The sequence below is a fragment of the Schistocerca cancellata genome, chromosome 5, assembly GCF_023864275.1.
Source record: "Schistocerca cancellata isolate TAMUIC-IGC-003103 chromosome 5, iqSchCanc2.1, whole genome shotgun sequence".
Classification (NCBI taxonomy): Eukaryota; Metazoa; Arthropoda; class Insecta; order Orthoptera; family Acrididae; genus Schistocerca; species Schistocerca cancellata.
The window spans coordinates 534020129-534038887 of NC_064630.1; the positions used below are offsets into that span (position 1 = coordinate 534020129).

General features: G+C 40.1%; 1 protein-coding gene across 1 annotated transcript in view; it reads left to right on the forward strand.

The window, feature by feature from the left end:
- LOC126187970 (voltage-dependent calcium channel subunit alpha-2/delta-3) overlaps nucleotides 1-18759 on the forward strand; it is an 865148-nt gene that overhangs the window by 683244 nt on the left and 163145 nt on the right. Inside the window, exons 17-18 of the mRNA XM_049929356.1 lie at nucleotides 1699-1744; nucleotides 1877-2055. Of these exons, the coding sequence (XP_049785313.1) occupies nucleotides 1699-1744; nucleotides 1877-2055 (225 nt within the window). The remainder of the gene's footprint in view (nucleotides 1-1698; nucleotides 1745-1876; nucleotides 2056-18759) is intronic.

Consider the following 18759-nt stretch of genomic DNA (forward strand, 5'->3'; position numbering starts at 1 on the left):
CAGTAAGTTGGAAACCTTTTGGAGATGCTATCGAAAGTGGTCTTACAGGTGTTGGAAGGCAAGGGTTTCAATTTGGAAGATGTTAGTTGGGACTGAATACTGACATTATCTTGAGGAAGGAGCAGAACTGGTTTTAGGATGCCTTTGCCATCAAGATTTGATTCTCCAGTATTAGTTTACTGATACATAGGGCTTGGAAAAATTCAAATATTTGAAGGTCATTGTGATAGGAAGGGTGCGATCAAAGTGGAGGGAATTTTTGAGGTGGTTTCTCCATGATATTCTTGATTGAACATGAAATCTAAATGTTTTAACAAATTTCTTTAGTCAGAAAATATTATCCCCATAGGTTGAGTTTCCACAATAAATGATCTCAGACTATTTAGTGAATTGAAATATTTAAAATAAAACTATTTTTTTTCATCTTGAGGTTGAAATGCACTCTTGTGCCCGTTCTTACTTGCAAATAATTTTGTTTTTGGACAGATTTTGCCATGAGCAAACATAATTTGGTCTTCTTTTTATCCAGACATCTTTGTTGAAGTTACAGCATCATCTGTGTTTTTTTTAGTTTTCTTTCTATTATAGGAAAATTGCTCATTATTGTCTGTACATATAGAATTCAAAAATTGCAGTTTTTAAGAAAAGTATTCACAAATTTGGAAACAGTCAGAATTTTATATACAGACCTTGTCTACACATGCTGAGGTTATTGTGGCTTGCTGTGTTTTGTGTTTGTGTGTTGGTGTGTGTGTGTATGTGTGTGTGGGGGGGGGGGGGGGAGGGGAGGGGCTGTTTGAACATGTGCATGCACACCCACATGCGTTTGTACATGTGCATGTGTGTGCACATATGTGTGTATGTGTGCACATACCTGTGTTTATAGATTTGGGTCATTTGACAGTTCTGTTAGGTCACAGAATAGAGATCCATTGCAGAGAATGTGTACTCATTTACTGTTTCATTTCCTTTGTTTTCCTTCATCTATGGGTTTGTTATGGGGGTATGTTGCTGCATTTGAGAATGTTGTGTATATGACAGTGTCTAGTAGACACCATTACTGCTGTTAGTTTTTAAGTGGCTTATGTATTTATTAATTTATAATTACTTATGTTCATTACAACACGTGTAAAAGTTGCCAATTATTATCCTACTAATCAATAACTGCTGTCAGAGCTGTAATAGGTTTGCAGCAACAGAGTATGCTGTTAATGTTTACAGTGATCTCAGTATCTCACCCATTCTTTGTGTTGTGCAATGAAGATAACACTCTCATTAAAGAGTTCATTAATTGTTTTGGTACAATATGTTCTGAAAGGTAATGGGCACCAGTACATTTTAATGATGTTTAACTTGTGTCGTTAAACCCACTTAAAACTGACTTAAACAAATACAAATCTTTATGTGCCTTTTATACAAGGTGCATGCAGCAGTTAGGAATACATTAAGTTGTATAAAATGCTGACCTGCCATTGTTAATCTCTTTAGCTATCATCCAGACCATTATACATTTTATTCATTAGTGCTGAGACTCCCAGTAACAGTTAGTAGATTACCATATTGTAAAATTATGAAAGATGTTGTTGTTGTATATATCTAAATAACTTTTAATGGCACTGTTTTAAACACTATCAGAAGCAAATTACATTGATATAGAGTAGTTTTCACTCTAACTGACAAAACTTTCTTCTGTTACAGTTACAGAATTTTTCAAAGGGAACAACTGGCGAGTGCATCCAGAATGGTAATTACTGATAAGATGTCTTTTGTATGATGGTTCTAATTAATGTAATGAATTGACAGTGTGTTCTTAGACCTTTTATGTTCACAATCCAGTTTGGTGTTTCTGTAATGAAGACCATACTTTGATTTTCAGGGTTTACTGTGAATACAACTATGCCTCTGAAAATACATTTAAAACACCTGAAGAACAGGTGCTCCATTTTTTGTCAAGAACTCGTAAGCCTGGATGGAAATGGATGTCACTGAGGCCAAGATCACCACTCAGAGATGGGCATCCTAACATGAAGAAAATGGAGAAGGACTCATATTTCTGTAAGTGTATGTCCCTGAAAATGAATTTTGACATTTAACATGCAAAGAACCAAACTAGCAGTGATAATTATTCTGTAATCAGTCAGATTTCAAATGTCTTGAGGCAGTGAAAAGTATCTAAAATACTGACAGAGTGAAATGTTACAAAATTATGCTGTACATTACATGTACAGTGGAAACACTGTAAAAAGCAAAAATTAAATTATTAAAAAATGAGTGAATGGAACTGCAATAAGTGAAAACTGTTACATGAATGAAGGCAGAAACATAAAATAATTTGCAGTAGCAATGATGTGAAGATTTAAAGTTCAAAGAAGCAAGAAAGGAGAATGGAGAGTTTAACATTCTGCTGATGACAAGATCATTATCAGCAGAGCATAAGCTCGACCCAGGGAATGAAACTGGCTATAACCTTTTCAAAGGAATCAACCCAGTATTTGCATGAAACAATTAACGTAACAGTGGCAAACCTTAATCTGGGTGGTGGAAGGGGGATTTGAACTGCCATCCTCCCAAGTATGCATCCAATGTCTTAACTATTGTGACACTTGGGTGAAGTGAAGTTTATCGAAAAGGAGTGTATAGTAAAAGATAAAAAATTGTTAACAAAGTTAGACAGATGAGTGCTTACATTGAATCAAAAGTGTTTTATACAGAATTTTCTCCTTTGCCCAACTCCAAATCATGGAAGTAAGTAAATGTCTGAATGATGTCAGAATGAAAGTAAAGTATACATTCCAGTACAGAGTGAAAAATTGTTGTGCGCAGAAGGTCTCTGCATGACCTCTAGGTGTTACAAGTGACCAACACCTGTCTGCTCTAGGCTACTACTGCAAGATAGGTAACAATGCTTCCTTTTGTAGAGACATGTGTATTGAACTCAGCTTTTTAGGAAAATTTAGAAATGAAATTCCAAGTAACGAATGCTGAAGTCAAGTAATTAGCTAGTTTCTGTTATTAATTACAAACAGCTATACGAGAACTGTGTAGGCACTGCACAGGAGCTGTGCAAATTTCAAGTCCTAAAGGGGTATAGTGCCACCAGTACTAACTTAAGAGGAGCGAGCCATGAAATGCAAAATCCCATGTGACACTAGTTGGGAATTGACTGTCACAGATTCTGCATATCTGTACTTGCTGCTTTATGTTATAAAAACTCATGAGATTTCATAGACTACTCTGTAGTCTTAGTTTTCCACTGATGAACCAAAGTCTACCACCTGCTTTACCTTATGTAATTATTTAATTTAATATCCCTACAAATTATTACACTTGGTTATTTATATGAGTTGACTGATACAGTTATGACTCATTGATACTGTAATCATAGGATACTACATTTTTTAGTTTTGTAAAATTCACAATTTTATGTTTCTGCATGTTGCCAATCTTTGCACCACTTTTAAAGTATTTCATTATATAAAAGGTGTTCCATATTGATTTACACTTTATTTTTCCCATCATTCATGGTGCACTACTTGACTCATCATTACAGTTGCTAGTATGCAGTACTTTGGTCTAACTGCAGGTGGCATGCCAAGCAGTAGCATTAATAATCGTATTAAAAGACAGTCCTAGATTGCAGAACGGTAGTTATTGTCTCAAAAATGACATGTTTCAGCCAGGTAGGGCACCATCAGGTTATCTCGTGTAATGTTGGTCATAAATCATAGCAACACAGACTAAGACCACACTCATAAACTACAAACATGGTCCTGGAACAAGATGCCAGTGGCTGATCCATGCTCACACACATTATATACAGCGTCAGTAGATGTAGTCCCTGCACAGTACAGCCCATTTTTCCAGCTGCTATCATTATTGAGAAAATAGCATGAGGTTTGGCCGTGAAGGACAGCACTAGATGCCGTGGTTTCTATGGGAGGAGGGTGTATACTCTGAGGATATTCTCAGACAGTTGGTGGTAGTGTATGGAGACTGTGAACCATCATGAAAATCGCTTCTGTATGAGTTGAAAAACCACAGGTACCATTGCTAAAATGAGGTTCCAGGTACTTCCACACCCACCATATCCTTCTAACTTGGCCACTTTAACTTATGTAGGCCTTCCTCAAACCACTTTTTTGGAGTCTGTTGCACCAAGTTCAGGACAGCTGCTCAAAGTTCCAGGAAGTCTGTGACTGATGTCTGTGCAGATGTCTCTTCAAAGCCCCAAAAAGGTGGTAATCAAAAGGGGCCAGATCAGTCAAATACAATTGGTGTGACAGTACTTGGAGCCCCATTTCAGCAATGGCAGCCATAGTTTTTCAACTCATGTGGGAGGAGTGTTGTCATGTTGCAAGAGCACTTATCTTGATGGTGCACACTCTCCACAAACTGCCACCAATTGTCTGTGAATATCCTTAGTTTTTACACCCTACGTCTACAGAAAACATGTAGTCCAGCACTGTCCTTGTGATAATACCCCATGTTGTTCACTCATGTAATAACAGTAGTTGGGGAAAGGGCTTTGCAGTGGATGGATTACACTTGTAGTGATTTTTCCTGCCACCTATGGTTAGACAAAAATACTTCATACCTGCAACTGTAATGAGACTCAAATGGTGCACTACGAATGATGAGAAAAAATAAAGTGTAAATCAATATTGAATATCCCTGGTAGGTAGCCATGTCACCTGCAAAAAGTCTGAGGTTACTGTTAGTAATGTCTGTAATGTTATTAATATTCAATAAAAACTGCGAGGGGCCCAACGTATAAAATTGTTTGAGGCACAAAAGTAGACTACAATCCATGCTACAGTGTAAAATACATTTCTCACAGCACTCACTGTTTGAAAATATACACTGTATTTCAATAAAATTAACAAGAAAAGCCTGTCCAATTCTACATGAAGTTTGAGGACATAAGTTTTCAAAGCAAATTTATCTGAGGTAATGACACAAATGGTTTTTCTTCAGTGTAGGACAGAGCTTAACAATCTACAGATCTTGAGCACAAGTACCTGTGCCTGCTTGGGCACTTGCACTTCCTCACGAGCAGATTAAAAGTCATAGTAGTGTCAGTGAAACAAAATCCATCATTCAGAACAAACCAAATACAAATGTAAATAAGTTGCTGGATGTAACCTCCACAGAAAGCAAAAATACACACAGCAGGAAGTGAACAACAAGCAAGGACCCAGAAGAAATTCAACAGTAGCAGGCGTACAGGGGTGCAGGGTTACAAACTGGCTAAAACCACTGCAGACACAGAAAAAGGAATAAACTGTAATAAAAAAAACTGTGCTACAAACTGGAAAAGCTGGTGAACAGTATAGGTTTACTTTGAAGCCTACTATGCAAATGTTTGAAAATTTCAATACTGAGAACAGAAACAAAGTTATAATAGAAACTTCCTGGCAGACTAAAACTGTCTGCCAGACTGAGACTCGAACTTGGGACCTTTGCTTTTGTGAGCAAGTTCTCTACCATAGAGACAAATGCTCTCTACCTTAGAGCACTTGTCCGCGAAAGGCAAAGGTCCCAATTTCGAGTCTTGGCCCAGTACACAGTTTTAATCTGCCAGCAAGTTTTACATCAGCTCACACTCACCTGCAGAGTGAAAATCTCATTCAGGAAACAACCCTCAGGCTGTGGCTAAGCCATGTTTCCACAATATCCTTTCTTCGAGGAGTGCTAGTTCTGCAAGGTTCACAGGAGAGCTTCTGTGAAGTCTGGAAGGTAGGAGATGAGGGGCCATCAGAAGTAAAGCTGTGAGGATGGAGCAAGAATCATGCTTGGGTAGCTCTGATGATAGAGCACTTGTCTGTGAAAGGCAAAAGTCCTGAGTTTGGGTCTCAGTCCGGCAGGCACACAGTTTTAATCTGCCAGGCACTGCTCTGCGGAGTGAAAATCTCATTCTGGAAAGTCATAATAGGTACTGGCAATGAAAAATGATGAATGCCATATAGCAAAGAAGAGCCTGGTTTCACCTTAGCAAACTAAGAGGTGGCATCATAACTAATACTGTAACTAGCTTCTTACAAAATACTTTCCAAAGTCAGAACAGTTTTACAGTTGAAAAATTAAAATGAAGGTATTAAATAATAGATTCAAAATTGGTATTCATTTCAACTTAAAAGTATATAGCAATGGACAAAGACGTAAAAATATATAATAATGGACAAAGACGTAGGCCCAAGAATGTTATTTTAGTATCCCTTCCAGCAGATGTCCCGAAGGAAGCAAGTGAAATGGCATGGGTAGAACAGAGGAGTAGTTTAGGAGCCTGCCTTGAAGGGTGCACACATCGCATCGTATCAGCAGACCTGCTGAAGTCAGTATATACTTATGAGTGGCAATGAGCGAAGTGGGCAGTGCTCCTTGGAGTTAGACTGCAGTGGCCATAGCCTAACACTTGTGCTGAGAGTTGACATGTGCTCAGTCGTGGCCAAGCAGTTCTAGGTGCTACAGTCAGGAACTGCGTGACCGCTGCGGTCGCAGGTTCGAATCCTGCCTCAGGCATGGATGTGTGTGATGTCCTTAGGTTAGTTAGGTTTAAGTAGTTCTAAGTTCTAGAGGACTGATGACCTCAGAAGTTAAGTCCCATAGTGCTCAGAGCCATTTGAACCATTTTTTTGGTGCTCAGTCATTAGGCGTCCTTGCCAGCCATGTGCTGATTTATTGTCATGTACTTATCTCTATGGGTATGCGCACTCCACTTCCAATAATTCAATTTGCATGGTGAGTAAATTCCATTCAAAGGTTTCTGTTCCCCGGTTGGTACCAAGTCAACATCAGCCTGAAGTAACATGCCAACTTTGTCAAGTAGTGGAGTTACCACATCTTCTGCAGGTACTAGTTGATAAGACATTTTTTATTCCAGAGGATGCCCAGTGATCCAGTGAGATAAACGGCGAAGGCCAAAAATATTCCAGTAGCGAAGGAAATGTGAGCACTGAAAATATGCAAGCTAAGTCACACACAGTGTAAATGTACAGTGCCGTAGGGAAAAAGGGTTTCATTATCGTCATTTGTTGCAGAAGTGAGATGCAATGTATTGTGTACCTTATATATTTGAATAATCCGCACCCTCAAATTATCCACATACCCTAAAAAAAGTTCTGGAATAATGATTATGTGTTCAAAATTACGTATAATATCAACTAGTTTGAAGAAATGTGTCATAATCTTCACCTGCTGTTGGACAGGTTGATAAATTATTAATACGCAACTTATTCAGCAGTGTATAGCTGGCCAGTCAGCAGGCCTGCCGGCTGGCCTATTATCCGGGCGGCCAGCCGGGTAACATTATCCCTGCCAGCCTACTGTAGGCCTAGCTACAGTAGCAACAAAAAGAAATGCGAATTACCATGTTTAAGAGTTTAATGTTAATAGCATATGTGCAATAAAATATTTTAGTCTACATATGCTCCCTTACCTCTCTGTTCATCATTACTTTCGTAATCATCACTAGTGGGAGAATAATTGTTGTTGTCATCATCTTCCCATAGAGTGTTGTCCACTATTTCATACAGTAAATTTGTGATACCACATTTTTTGAAGGATTTTTCCACCAGTGGTTGCTGAATGGAGTCCTATGCATGTTTCACCCACTCACAAATCTGGGACAAATCCAGGCGTTTGATGTTTTCACTCGGTGTGAACTTGTGGTTTTCATCAGCCATCTATTGTGTGTATCGCTGTTTAAGTGCAGCTTTGAATGGCTGGTTTATACACACATCTAGTGGTTGTAGGATGGATGTTAGGCCTCCAGGGATAATGACTAATTCAGTTTTCCCTTTTTGTATCATAATTTGTCTTGCACTTCCTTAGTTGTATGTCCATGGAAGCTGTCCAAGACCAACGTGTTACGGGAATTCAGTAACGCATGAGGGCGAGATTGCCAAGCGTGCGTCACCCAGTCAATCACAAGGTCATTGTCCATCGACCCTTTTAGATTCACTCTCACTAATATGCCTTTCAGTGGTGTTTTCAGAATAGTTTCCTTTTAAATATTGCATAAGGTGGTAGCTTTAGTCCATCTCCAATTACACACAACATCACTGTACACCCTTGCCTCTCACTGCCACCAGTTCATATCATGATGTTGGATTCTCCTCTCGTGTTCACAATGTTGTCAAGCGACATCTCAAAATAGACTGGCGTTTGATCTGCATTACCAGTTTGTGATAATATACAGGACTGTTAGCATCGCAGATTTATCACGTAACGATGAAAATGCACCATTTTTTCCCCCGTAATTGCCTGGAAGCTGTTGAGTGATGGTAGTTTTCCTCCGGAATCCTAATCTATTTCAGTTGAATAATCTTGATAGCCAGCTCTGGCTAATTTTGAAGCTGGTAATGCTTCGTTCTTTGGATTTAAGTTGGCAAATTTCACTCATCACTGCGCATCCATATTGCCGCTTCTCATCTACAGAGCCTTTTTTTGAGGTCCGGATGCTTCACTTTTTGTTGCAAAATGCCTGCAATTACCCTTAGTTTCTTGAAGCAACGTTTTGTTTTTTTGCCAAACATGAATACAACTCTCACTCATGTTGTACTTTCTTCCCACTGCACAGTTTCCAATGTTCTCAGCTTCTTCAATAATTTTCAGTTTTTCTTTAGCAGTGTACAAGTGACAAATGAGAACTTGTAGCCATAATTAACAAGTTTGAAGAAGTTGATAGTCCTTCACTTCTAACATGCTACTGATGTGTCACAGACTGAGGCCACAATAATGCAATAGTATAATGGGATCTATTGTTGGAGGCAGAGCAGTACCAACCTCGTTTTGAATAATCTGTGGAACCCGGTTTTTCACCCTTAAATTCGGGAAGAAATGTGTGGATTATTCAGGTGTGTACAGTATGTGAACACTGTCTAGTCCATTGAGAAACAGGTTACTACAGACATATTGAATATGCATGGTATAAGGAAACTTCTAACCATGGTGTTGTGTCTGTGTATGCAAATAGTAAGCTCAGAGACAATACAATTGTTGTAAATAACTTGCGAATGACCCTCCCAGGTGCCACTGCCTTATCGTAGGCACCTTCAGGGCTGGGCTGGATGGTTTGTGTGCTTTGATGAGGTTGAGAGCCATAGCGTAGCTACTGGCAGGGTCACCCAAGCTGGAGTGGTCTCGACGGTGGAGCCAGACAGAGTGTGTCCCACACCATAGGGTAGGGGTGACTCTACAGCCTAGGTCATCAACCCCTCTAGGGGAGCTAACCCTGGTCCTCCAGATTGGGGGTTAAGTGCAGGATTGATACCCCTGGCTTGTAAAAAATCTGTTATTGCAAATAATTCAACAAGAAATGCCAGACTGCCCTATATAGACAAACTGTGCTAGGAAACAGGAATATGTATTTATTGGTGCTTAAATTTGGAGCATGGAACATGTGTACCTGTTACAAACAGGAGCAATGAATAGTATTGCAGAAGAGATACTAAGGTATAGAATGGGAGTTGTTGAACTGCGGGATATCAGGTGGAAGTGAAGAGGAGAAATTCTCCGTGTACTGTTCAGAAAAAGACAAAAGACAAGGGGAGTATGGAGTTGGGTTTATAGTCTCCAAGGATATGCATAGATCAGTTATTGCTTTCACCCCATGTAATGAAAGAATATGTACTCTGCGTATGACAGGCAAATTTCACAATGTGACCTTTGTGGATATATATGCACCAACAGAAGAATCAGATGAAAATACTGTGGACATCTTCTATGATCAACTACAGAAGATGTGTGACAGGATACCCAGATATGTTTCCAAAATAATTCTTGGTGACTATAATGCAAAACTAAGAAAGGAAGAGGCGTTCAGAAATGTGTTTGCTAAGAAAGGTCTGCATGATGAAACTAATAATAATGGTATGAGGTTTGTGCAGTTTGTTTCTGCAGACAAGAAGAATGCAGTAAATACCTGTTTCACAAGGAAAAATATGTACAAAGGGACATGGAAAATATGAGGTACAAATGAAGCAAACCAAATAGACCATATATTGATATCAAAGAGGTGAGGATCTGATTGGAAAATGTGCACACTTTTCTGAGGAGCTAATTCTGATTCTGACTATTACCTAGTAGGAGCCAAAATGAGACAGAAACTTGCTATGGTTGGCAGAGGAAGTAGTACCAGAGTAAAGGAATGGAATATAGAGCAACTGAAAGATATGTCTACTGTTCTGGAGTACCAGAACAAATTGAGAAAGGAGTTACAAACAAAAGATGGTGGAGATGATATGGACGAAGAATGTAACTCTATTAAAGATGTCATTAAGACAACAGAAGCGAGGAGACTTAGGAATGAAGACTGGTATGATGTTGAATGCAGACAGGCAGTGGAACAGAAGAAGGAAGCATGTCTGAAATTCTTGCAGTGGAATACTAGACCAAAAAGGCATTATATAATGAAAAGAGAATAGAGGCAGAATGGTATGCAGGAGGGAAAAAAGGGAAGCTGTGAAGAGAAAGGTAGAGGAGATGGAATAGCACTACCAAAGGATTGAAAACAGAAAATTCTACAAGAAAATTAAAGAACTCAAGAATATAGACCAAAAATAACAGCTTGTAAGGACAAAGAGGGAAATTTGCTGACAGTTGATATGGAATCAGAAAATAATCCCAGAAGAATGGATCAATATACAAGAAAGGATTTACTGAGGAATTACCCTGCTGAATGTAACCTACAAGATCTTCTCTAGTAGACACATCAAGAAAAGTTTTGCATCACCTCGGTTCCAAGAGTTCCAGAACCTGTACAGAAAATTGGAATAGAGATCAACATAAACATCATTTCTGCCCTTTTTATTACTCATGAAAACCACACATTGCATGTTGTACCATCATATAGCGAACCTTCAGATGTGGTGGTCCAGATTGCTGTACATACCGGTACCTCTGATACCCAATAGCACATCCTCCTGCATTGACGCATTTCTGTATTCATCGTGGCATACTATCCACAAGTTCATCAAGGCACTGTTGGTCCAGATTGTCCCACTCCTCAATAGCGATTCAGCGTAGATCCCTCAGAGTGATTGGTGGGTCACGTTGTCCCTAAACAACCCTTTTCAGTCCATCCCAGGCATGTTCGATAGGGTGCATGTCTGGACACCATGCTGGCCACTCTAAGATGAGTGATGTCATTATCCTGAATGAAGTCATTCATAACATGTGCACAATGGGAGTGTGAATTGTCATCCATGAAGACGAATCCCTCGCCAATATGCTGCCAATATGCTTGCTCTATCGGTTGGAGGATGGCATTCACGTATCATACAGCCATTACGGCACCTTCTGTGACCACCAACAGTGTACATCAGCTCCACATAATGCCACCCCAAAACAGCAGGGAACCTCCACCTTGCTGTACTCACTGGACAGTGTGTCTAAGGCATTCAACCTGATCAGGTTGCCTCCAAACATGTCTGTGATGATTGTCTGGTTGAAGGCATATGAGACAGTCATCGGTGAAGAGAACGTAATGCCAATCCTAAGCGGCCCATTTGGCATGTTGTTTGGTCCATCTGTACCACGCTGCATGGTGTTGTTGTTGCAAAGATGGACCTCACCATGGCTGTTGGGATTGAAGTTGCACATCATGCAGTGTATTGCGTGCAGTTTGAGTGTAACACGACGTCCTGTGGCTGCACAAAAAGCATTATTCAACATGGTGGTGTTGCTGTCAGGGTTCCTCCAAACCATAATCTGTAGGTAGCGGTAACCCACTGCAGTAGTAGCCCTTGGGCTGCCTGAGTGAGGCATGTCATTGACAGTTCCTGTCTCTCTCTATCTTCTCTGTGTCCAAACAACATTGCTTTGTTTCACTCCAAGATGTCTGTACACTTCCCTTGTTGAGAGCCCTTCCTAGCACAAAGTAACAATGTGGATGTGATTGAACCACGGTATTGACCGTCTAGGCATGGTTGAACTACAGACAACATGAGCCATGTACCTCCTTCCTGGTGGAATAACTGGAGCTGATTGGCTGTCAGACCCTCTCTGTCTAATAGGCACTGCTCATGCATGGTTGTTTATATCTTTGGGCAGGTTTAGTGACAACTCTGAACAGTCAAAGGGACTGTCTCTGTGATACAATATCCACAGTCAACATCTGTCTTGAGGAGTTCTGGGAACCAGGGTGATGAAAAACTTTTTTTAATGTGTGTATTACCTACAACACATTAGCACCATATGCAGAAGATACTCTGGGAGAGTATCAGTGTGGATTTCGGTCTAATAGATCAACAACAGACCAGATATGTGTGTTGAGGCAAATACATGAAAAGGCATATAAGTATAACATTGAGCTTATAACTTCTACAGAGACTTCAAGCAGGCCTTTGATAATCTTGATAGAGCATGAATGCTAAATGATTTGCTGCTGCTTGGTATACCATCAAAGTATGTGTCACTTATTCAAGCAACATTGGCTGGTTCCAAGGCTGCAGTGCGAGTGGCTGGAGAACTGAGCAATTGGTTTGACATTAGTAAAGGGGTTAGACAAGGGGATGCACTCTCTACAATCCTTTTCAATCTGACTGTTGAAGCAGCCATGCGGGAGCTTCAGATATCTGGCTACATAGGCACAAAGTCGACTCAGATATGCACTTGTGCTGATGATGTAGCAATTATTAGTAGAACAAAGGTATCACTAGAGAGGACAGTATGTGAGCTAAAATTTAAAATTTTACAGGCAGATCAACTGTTCAAAGACATTTCGGGATTGCAGCCAGTTGTCGTAAACTTTATTCCATGATGTTTTGACTGGACAACTTCCAGTCATCTTCAGGTGAGCTGAACGAGGACTGACAAAGATGTTCTCTGCTCTGTCTTATGTAGTGCACTAATGGTACTGCCGCGCATGCGTTGAAGTCTCTGGGCAGTGTGGTCTGTCTGTCTTCGCGACTTCAACGCATGTGTGGCAGCACCATCAGGACACTATATAAGACCGAGCAGAGAACATCTTCATCAGTCCTCATTTGGCTCACCTGAAGATGGGTGGCAGTTGTCCAGCTAAATATCGTGGAATGATGTTTACGACAACCGGCTTTCAATCCCAAAATTTTTTTGAACAATATGTGAGCTGAAAGAAACCACAAGACCTAGAGGCCTTCTTATAGATGAAACAAAGACTAAGTACATGAATTTCACCAGGAAGGGAAATAATAACTTGGATAGACTGTCAACAGATGGTTTCAATTTTGAACATGTGTAGAACTTTGACTATTTGGGCTCTAATATTAACAGCACAAATTGCATGTCAACTGAAATAAAACTGTGCATCCTAAGTGCTAATAGATGCTTGTTGGCCTCTAGTTTATTAAATAAGCAGCTGAATCTTCATCTATATAAGGTCATGGTCAGGCCAGTTGTAACCTACAGATGCGAAACATGGATGCTAACGAATATTGATGAGCAACAGCTCGGGATATTTGAACATAGAGTGCTGCATAAGATCTGTGGGGCAGTTCAGGATCATAATGGTTTCTGGAGCTCTAGAATGAATACTGAGCTGGACTGTCTCATACAAAGATCTGACATCGTAAGAATTGTAAAAAGTAGAAGAATAGCCTGGCTTGGGCATGTCCTCAGGACTCATATTGGAAGAAAAACTAAAAAGATTTTTTGAATGGAGGGCAACCAGAAGAAGATAAAGAGGAAGGCCACAAAAACAGTGGATAGATGATGTGGAAGAAGATATAAAATCACTCAGAGTCCGAGGAAGGCGGAGAACCGCACTGCAGAATGGAAGAAACTTGTTGATGAGGTTAAAACACACACAGCATTGTAATGCCATGACATGAAGAAAGAACTTCTGAATGGACTTGGATCTTGAACTGGTCGCTCTGGTGCTGCCAGATGCTAACTTAATTGTTGTTTCTGTGTACCGTTCCCCAAATGGTAATTTTGAAAACTTCATCAGCTAATTGGAAAGCTATCTGAGTCATAAAATTATTTAATGCTCTATCTAAGAATTTTCAGTCATTACCAACTGAACAGTTTAGAGCTAAAATTTTGTGTATGTTACAAGAGCAAAGTTTGTACAGTACTGAAGAATACTTCCATGGTGATAGAACAGTGTCTACCTGAGCTGCAGCTCAGTGCCAGTGCAACTCTGCTATTTTTTACACTGTGTTGTAATATTGACTGTGTTACTATTGTAAAGTATATTGTAATCTAGTTCTTAACATTATGTTTTATATTATCCATTTTAGTATCATAGCACAGTGAGTAGAAGAATATTTTCAACTGCAATTTTTTATTTATTTTATTGTGGTAATATTATAGTAAACTTTGTGCCCTCTGTCGAGTCATGACTGCTGAAAGACATAGCACTAGCAACAAATGTAAATAAATCAATAAAGGGAGGGTTGGTGAGGGAGGGGAAATGTGCATGCGCAAGGGCTGCCACATCAACATTGGATTCACACTAACTGTTTGACTTATAACATAGTAGGATCAGTTGTAACAATGAGGTCACATGATTGACAGTCATGTCAAGTCATCACTGGGTAACTTCAATCATGCCTTCATAGTTCAACCCCAAAAGGGAAGAATTGTAGGTGTATCTGTTTATCGAAAAATCCAGAATGGAACGTAGCAATATTATGAACATGATAGTTGCTACTGACCCTATAGCACATGTGTGTGTGAGTTGGGTTTGCATGTGTGTGTGTGTGTGTGTGTGTGTGTGTGTGTGTGTGTGTGTTTACATGGTGTATATGACCTGGGACAACCGGGAGATCTGGGAAAAACCCAGGAATTATTTTGTCCGAGAGAAAACTGGGAAAAACCCGGGAGTTTTTTAGGATTCCAGGACGTGCGTAATTGCGCGGCGGCAGTTTGAATAATCGGCGAGTCACAACAGTTTAGTTGAAAATTATTTTTATTACCAACAACAGAACCCATTAAGGAATTTGTGTTGGAAACTGAATGTAAGAAATCCTAGATCTGTAAAAAGGCTTTACCAAGATATGTTGTTGTCCACTTTGCACACTGTTTTTACTGCTCTCTTCTGCTGAACAAATACTTTCTTTACTTTAGATGCACTATTTCAGAAGATAATTCTGTAAGACAACATGGAGTGACAATATTCATAACACTGGGCAACAAAAAAAGATTTTTTTAAAAAAGTCTAGGGTTTTCCCACTGAATTAGACTAATTTTGATGCCCTGAGTCCGAAAATGACCTTGGTTTTGTTCTATCAGGTCAGGATTTTGTGCTACAGAAATTTTTAAAAATCGATTTTTCGTTAAAAAAACAAATTTCTTTGTATCATCTGCTGAGAAACCCCGGAAGATTTTTTCCGTTTTCCTCAAGAAATAAAAGTCAACGTATGCAAATTCATTAAGTTTTTATTTACTCCACCAAATTAAATAAGCATATTTATCATAATATTAGTATAACAATGAGCGTTACGTGACACAAAAGTTCAGAGTTCACGGCATGAATCGGCGTTTCTTCGATTCCCGTTTGTGAGCAGCTGCTGGGTTGTCTCTCTTCAGCATCCAGCAGTAGTCCGCCATCATGACTGCGTCCCACCTCCCCTGGTACCTATCCTCCATTTGGCGCATGTCCTGATGGAACCTTTCTCCCTGCTCTTCGCTCATCGCCCCAAGGTTTTCAGGAAACTTCTCCATGTGTGAGTACAGGAAGTGCATCTTTATACTCATCAAACACCCGAGCTTTTGAAAGGCCTCTATCATGCTGCTGATGAGTCTGGCGTGGTTTGCTGCCTTCGTGTTCCCCAGGAAGTTGTTCACCACCTGCACTCTAACGTGTTCATGGAGTTTTCGAACTCTGTGTCCTTTATGAGCTGCCGTATCTGTGGCCCATCGAAAATGCCGGCCTTCAGCTTCTCAATGGTCAGTCGCGGAAAGGCTCGGCACAGGTAGTGGAAGCACCTCCCATCCTTGTCCAGAGCACGCGTGAACTGTTTCATTAACCCAAGCTTCATGTGTAGCGGTGGGATCAATATCTTCTCCCGGTCAACAAGAGGTTCGTTTATGATGTTTCTTGCACCAGGTACTAACTGCTCTCGTGGCGGCCACACTTTCTTTACATAGTGCTGGACTCTATCTCGACTGTCCCACATACATATAAAGCATGGGTATTTCGTGAACCTGGACTGCTGACCAAGTAGAAAGTTCACCATCTTGAAGTTGACGCAGATGATCCATTGGTGCTGCTCATATTGGATTTTGTCGAGCACGTACTTCACTGCTTCATATTTCTCTACAAGAGTTGTGGAGTGAGCAAGAGGGATTGAGGCGAACTCGTTCCCATTGTGGAGGAGCACACACTTCAAAGAGCGCTTGCAGCTGTCAATAAAGAGTCGCCAATCTCTCGGATCGTATGTAGGAGCCCCGAGTTTAACAAGAAGACCGGCGACGTCTCGGCAGTACACTAGGTCTTCCTCCTGGCAGAAGTAGCCCATGTAGTCCTCATGCCTTCTACAAAAGAAAGTGATACGCGCGTCCTCGCCAAGTAGATTTTTCTCTTTGAGTCTGGAGGCCAACAGCTCGGATGAAGTCTTCGACAAGCTGAGATCCCAAACAAGATCATTAAGCTCACATTGTGAAAAGAGCTGCCGACCATCTTGTGCTTCATACTGCTCGTCTGCTATATATCCTCCCTCGTCTGCAGTGGTGGCCTCATCGTCGATGTTAGGAAGCTCTGTGAACGCTGGTACAGGAATTTCTTCGCAGTGAGCAACTGGACGGCGGGCAGATGGAAGGTCGGGGTACTGGAGGCTGTGCCGATTCTTCCGGTTGATGCCAGTAGTATTGATGGCGCAGAAGTAACAATCCGATGCATGGTCAAAGGGCTCACTCCAAACCATCGGAATCCCAAACTTCAGTGAAGTTTTCGTGCCCTTCATCCACCGCCGGAGGTATTCCACGCACTTCTTGCAGACCGTGTGCGGTGCCCAGGGCTTATCTTGGTCACCCAGCTTGACTTGAAAGTAAGCGTGGTAGGCGTTCTTCACAAATCCCGTGATGTTCTTCCTGTCCACTGAAAGCGTGTATTCTCCGCAGATGTAGCAGAAAACGTCTGGATTATTCATGCATGAACGTCGCGCAGAAGCCATATCAATCTGAAATAGTAATAGAAATATGCAGTTGACTGTCAGACAATAAAAATTAGAATAAATTTTATACTATAGTAAGAAAAAAATGCATCTATTGGAATGATTAACTGTTACAATCTTAAAGGCTTCTTTTGTTTTCATATGTCCTGAATAATCCCCTTAAAACCCCTAATATTAGCATATTGAAGCCTATAAAAAGGCTTACATTTCAGGGAAAAATGGTCATGTAGGCCTATGGCTGTATCTCAAAAAGTTGACCTGATAGAGCAAAATCAATGTGATATTCGGACTCAGAACACCAAAATTAGTCTAAATCAGCTGAGAAACCCATGACGTTTTTTTGGTTGTTGCCCAGTGTAATGAGTCAACACTCTTGGCTTTATGTCAACACAGTGAGAAATGCTTCCGTGCTGACGTTGTTTTATCTTGTTATTCAGTAGGACACTAAGAAACTTTATACACTGTGCTTCATTAAGTACTCTATATCTGACCATTAATATATACTTCTGTTGTTTGTTTGAAATTACATAATATGGGTCTTTTTGAGATTAAATCTTAAACTATTAGCTCTGAACCATTTATGTGTAATCTAAACTGTGTCTGCTAAGGTTGAGTCTGGATCCTTCATTAGTAAGTGTGTGTCATCAGCAAACATTACAGTTTTTGAACTGATCTTTAAGAGTCTTAGACAGCCATTTGTTGTAGATTCATAGAAAATATTCTGAGTTCAAATGTAATGAGGTATCGCACACAGAATGACCTCCTACATGTCCACTGCCATGGATGCTGAAAACTATCTTATGAAACCCAACTCACACTTTTCTCATGTGCCATGCTGAAAGCCATGAAAAAAGGCGGTCAGGTAGATGGAGTATTTCTTAATTTTAAAAAACCATTTGAATTTGTGCCACATCTATGCCTATTATAGAAATATGATCGTATGGGGTATCAAGCAAAGTTCGTGACCGGATTGAGGATTTGTTGTCAGGGAAGATGCAGCAAGTCATTTTGGATGGAGAGTCAGCAATGGATGTTGTAGTAACTTTGGGGATATTCCAGACATATGTGTTGGGACCCATGCTATTTATGTTGAATATTAATGACCTTGTGAAGAATGTAAATTCCTTTAGTAACCTCAGACTTTTCACAGATGATGCAATTATGTGTAACAAAGTACTGCGTGAAAGAATCTGCACAGTTATTCAGTCAGATCTTGATAAGAATGGTGCAAAGATGGACAACTTGTTTTAAATGTTGAGAAGTGTGAAACTGCACACTTAAAAAAAAAGTTGTATCCTGTGACTATAATATGTATGGTTAAAGGCTGGAATTGATCAATTCATACAAATGAAAGTAACATTTTGTAGGGATATGAACACACAGTCTCAGTCATAGGTAAAGCAGGTGATAAGAGTTCAGTTTATTCATAGAATACTATGGACATGCAATAAATCTACAAAGAAGATTGCTAACTAAACATTCATTCAACACATCCTTGAGTATTGCTCACCTGTGTGGGACCTGTACCAAATAGAACCTCACAGAGGAATCATGAATGGAAGATTATCCTAATAAAGTGAGCACAGAGGCGTTTAAATAGTCTCTTCTTCCCATTCTCCATATCTGAATGGAATGGAATAGTAACTGGTACAATAGAAAGTAC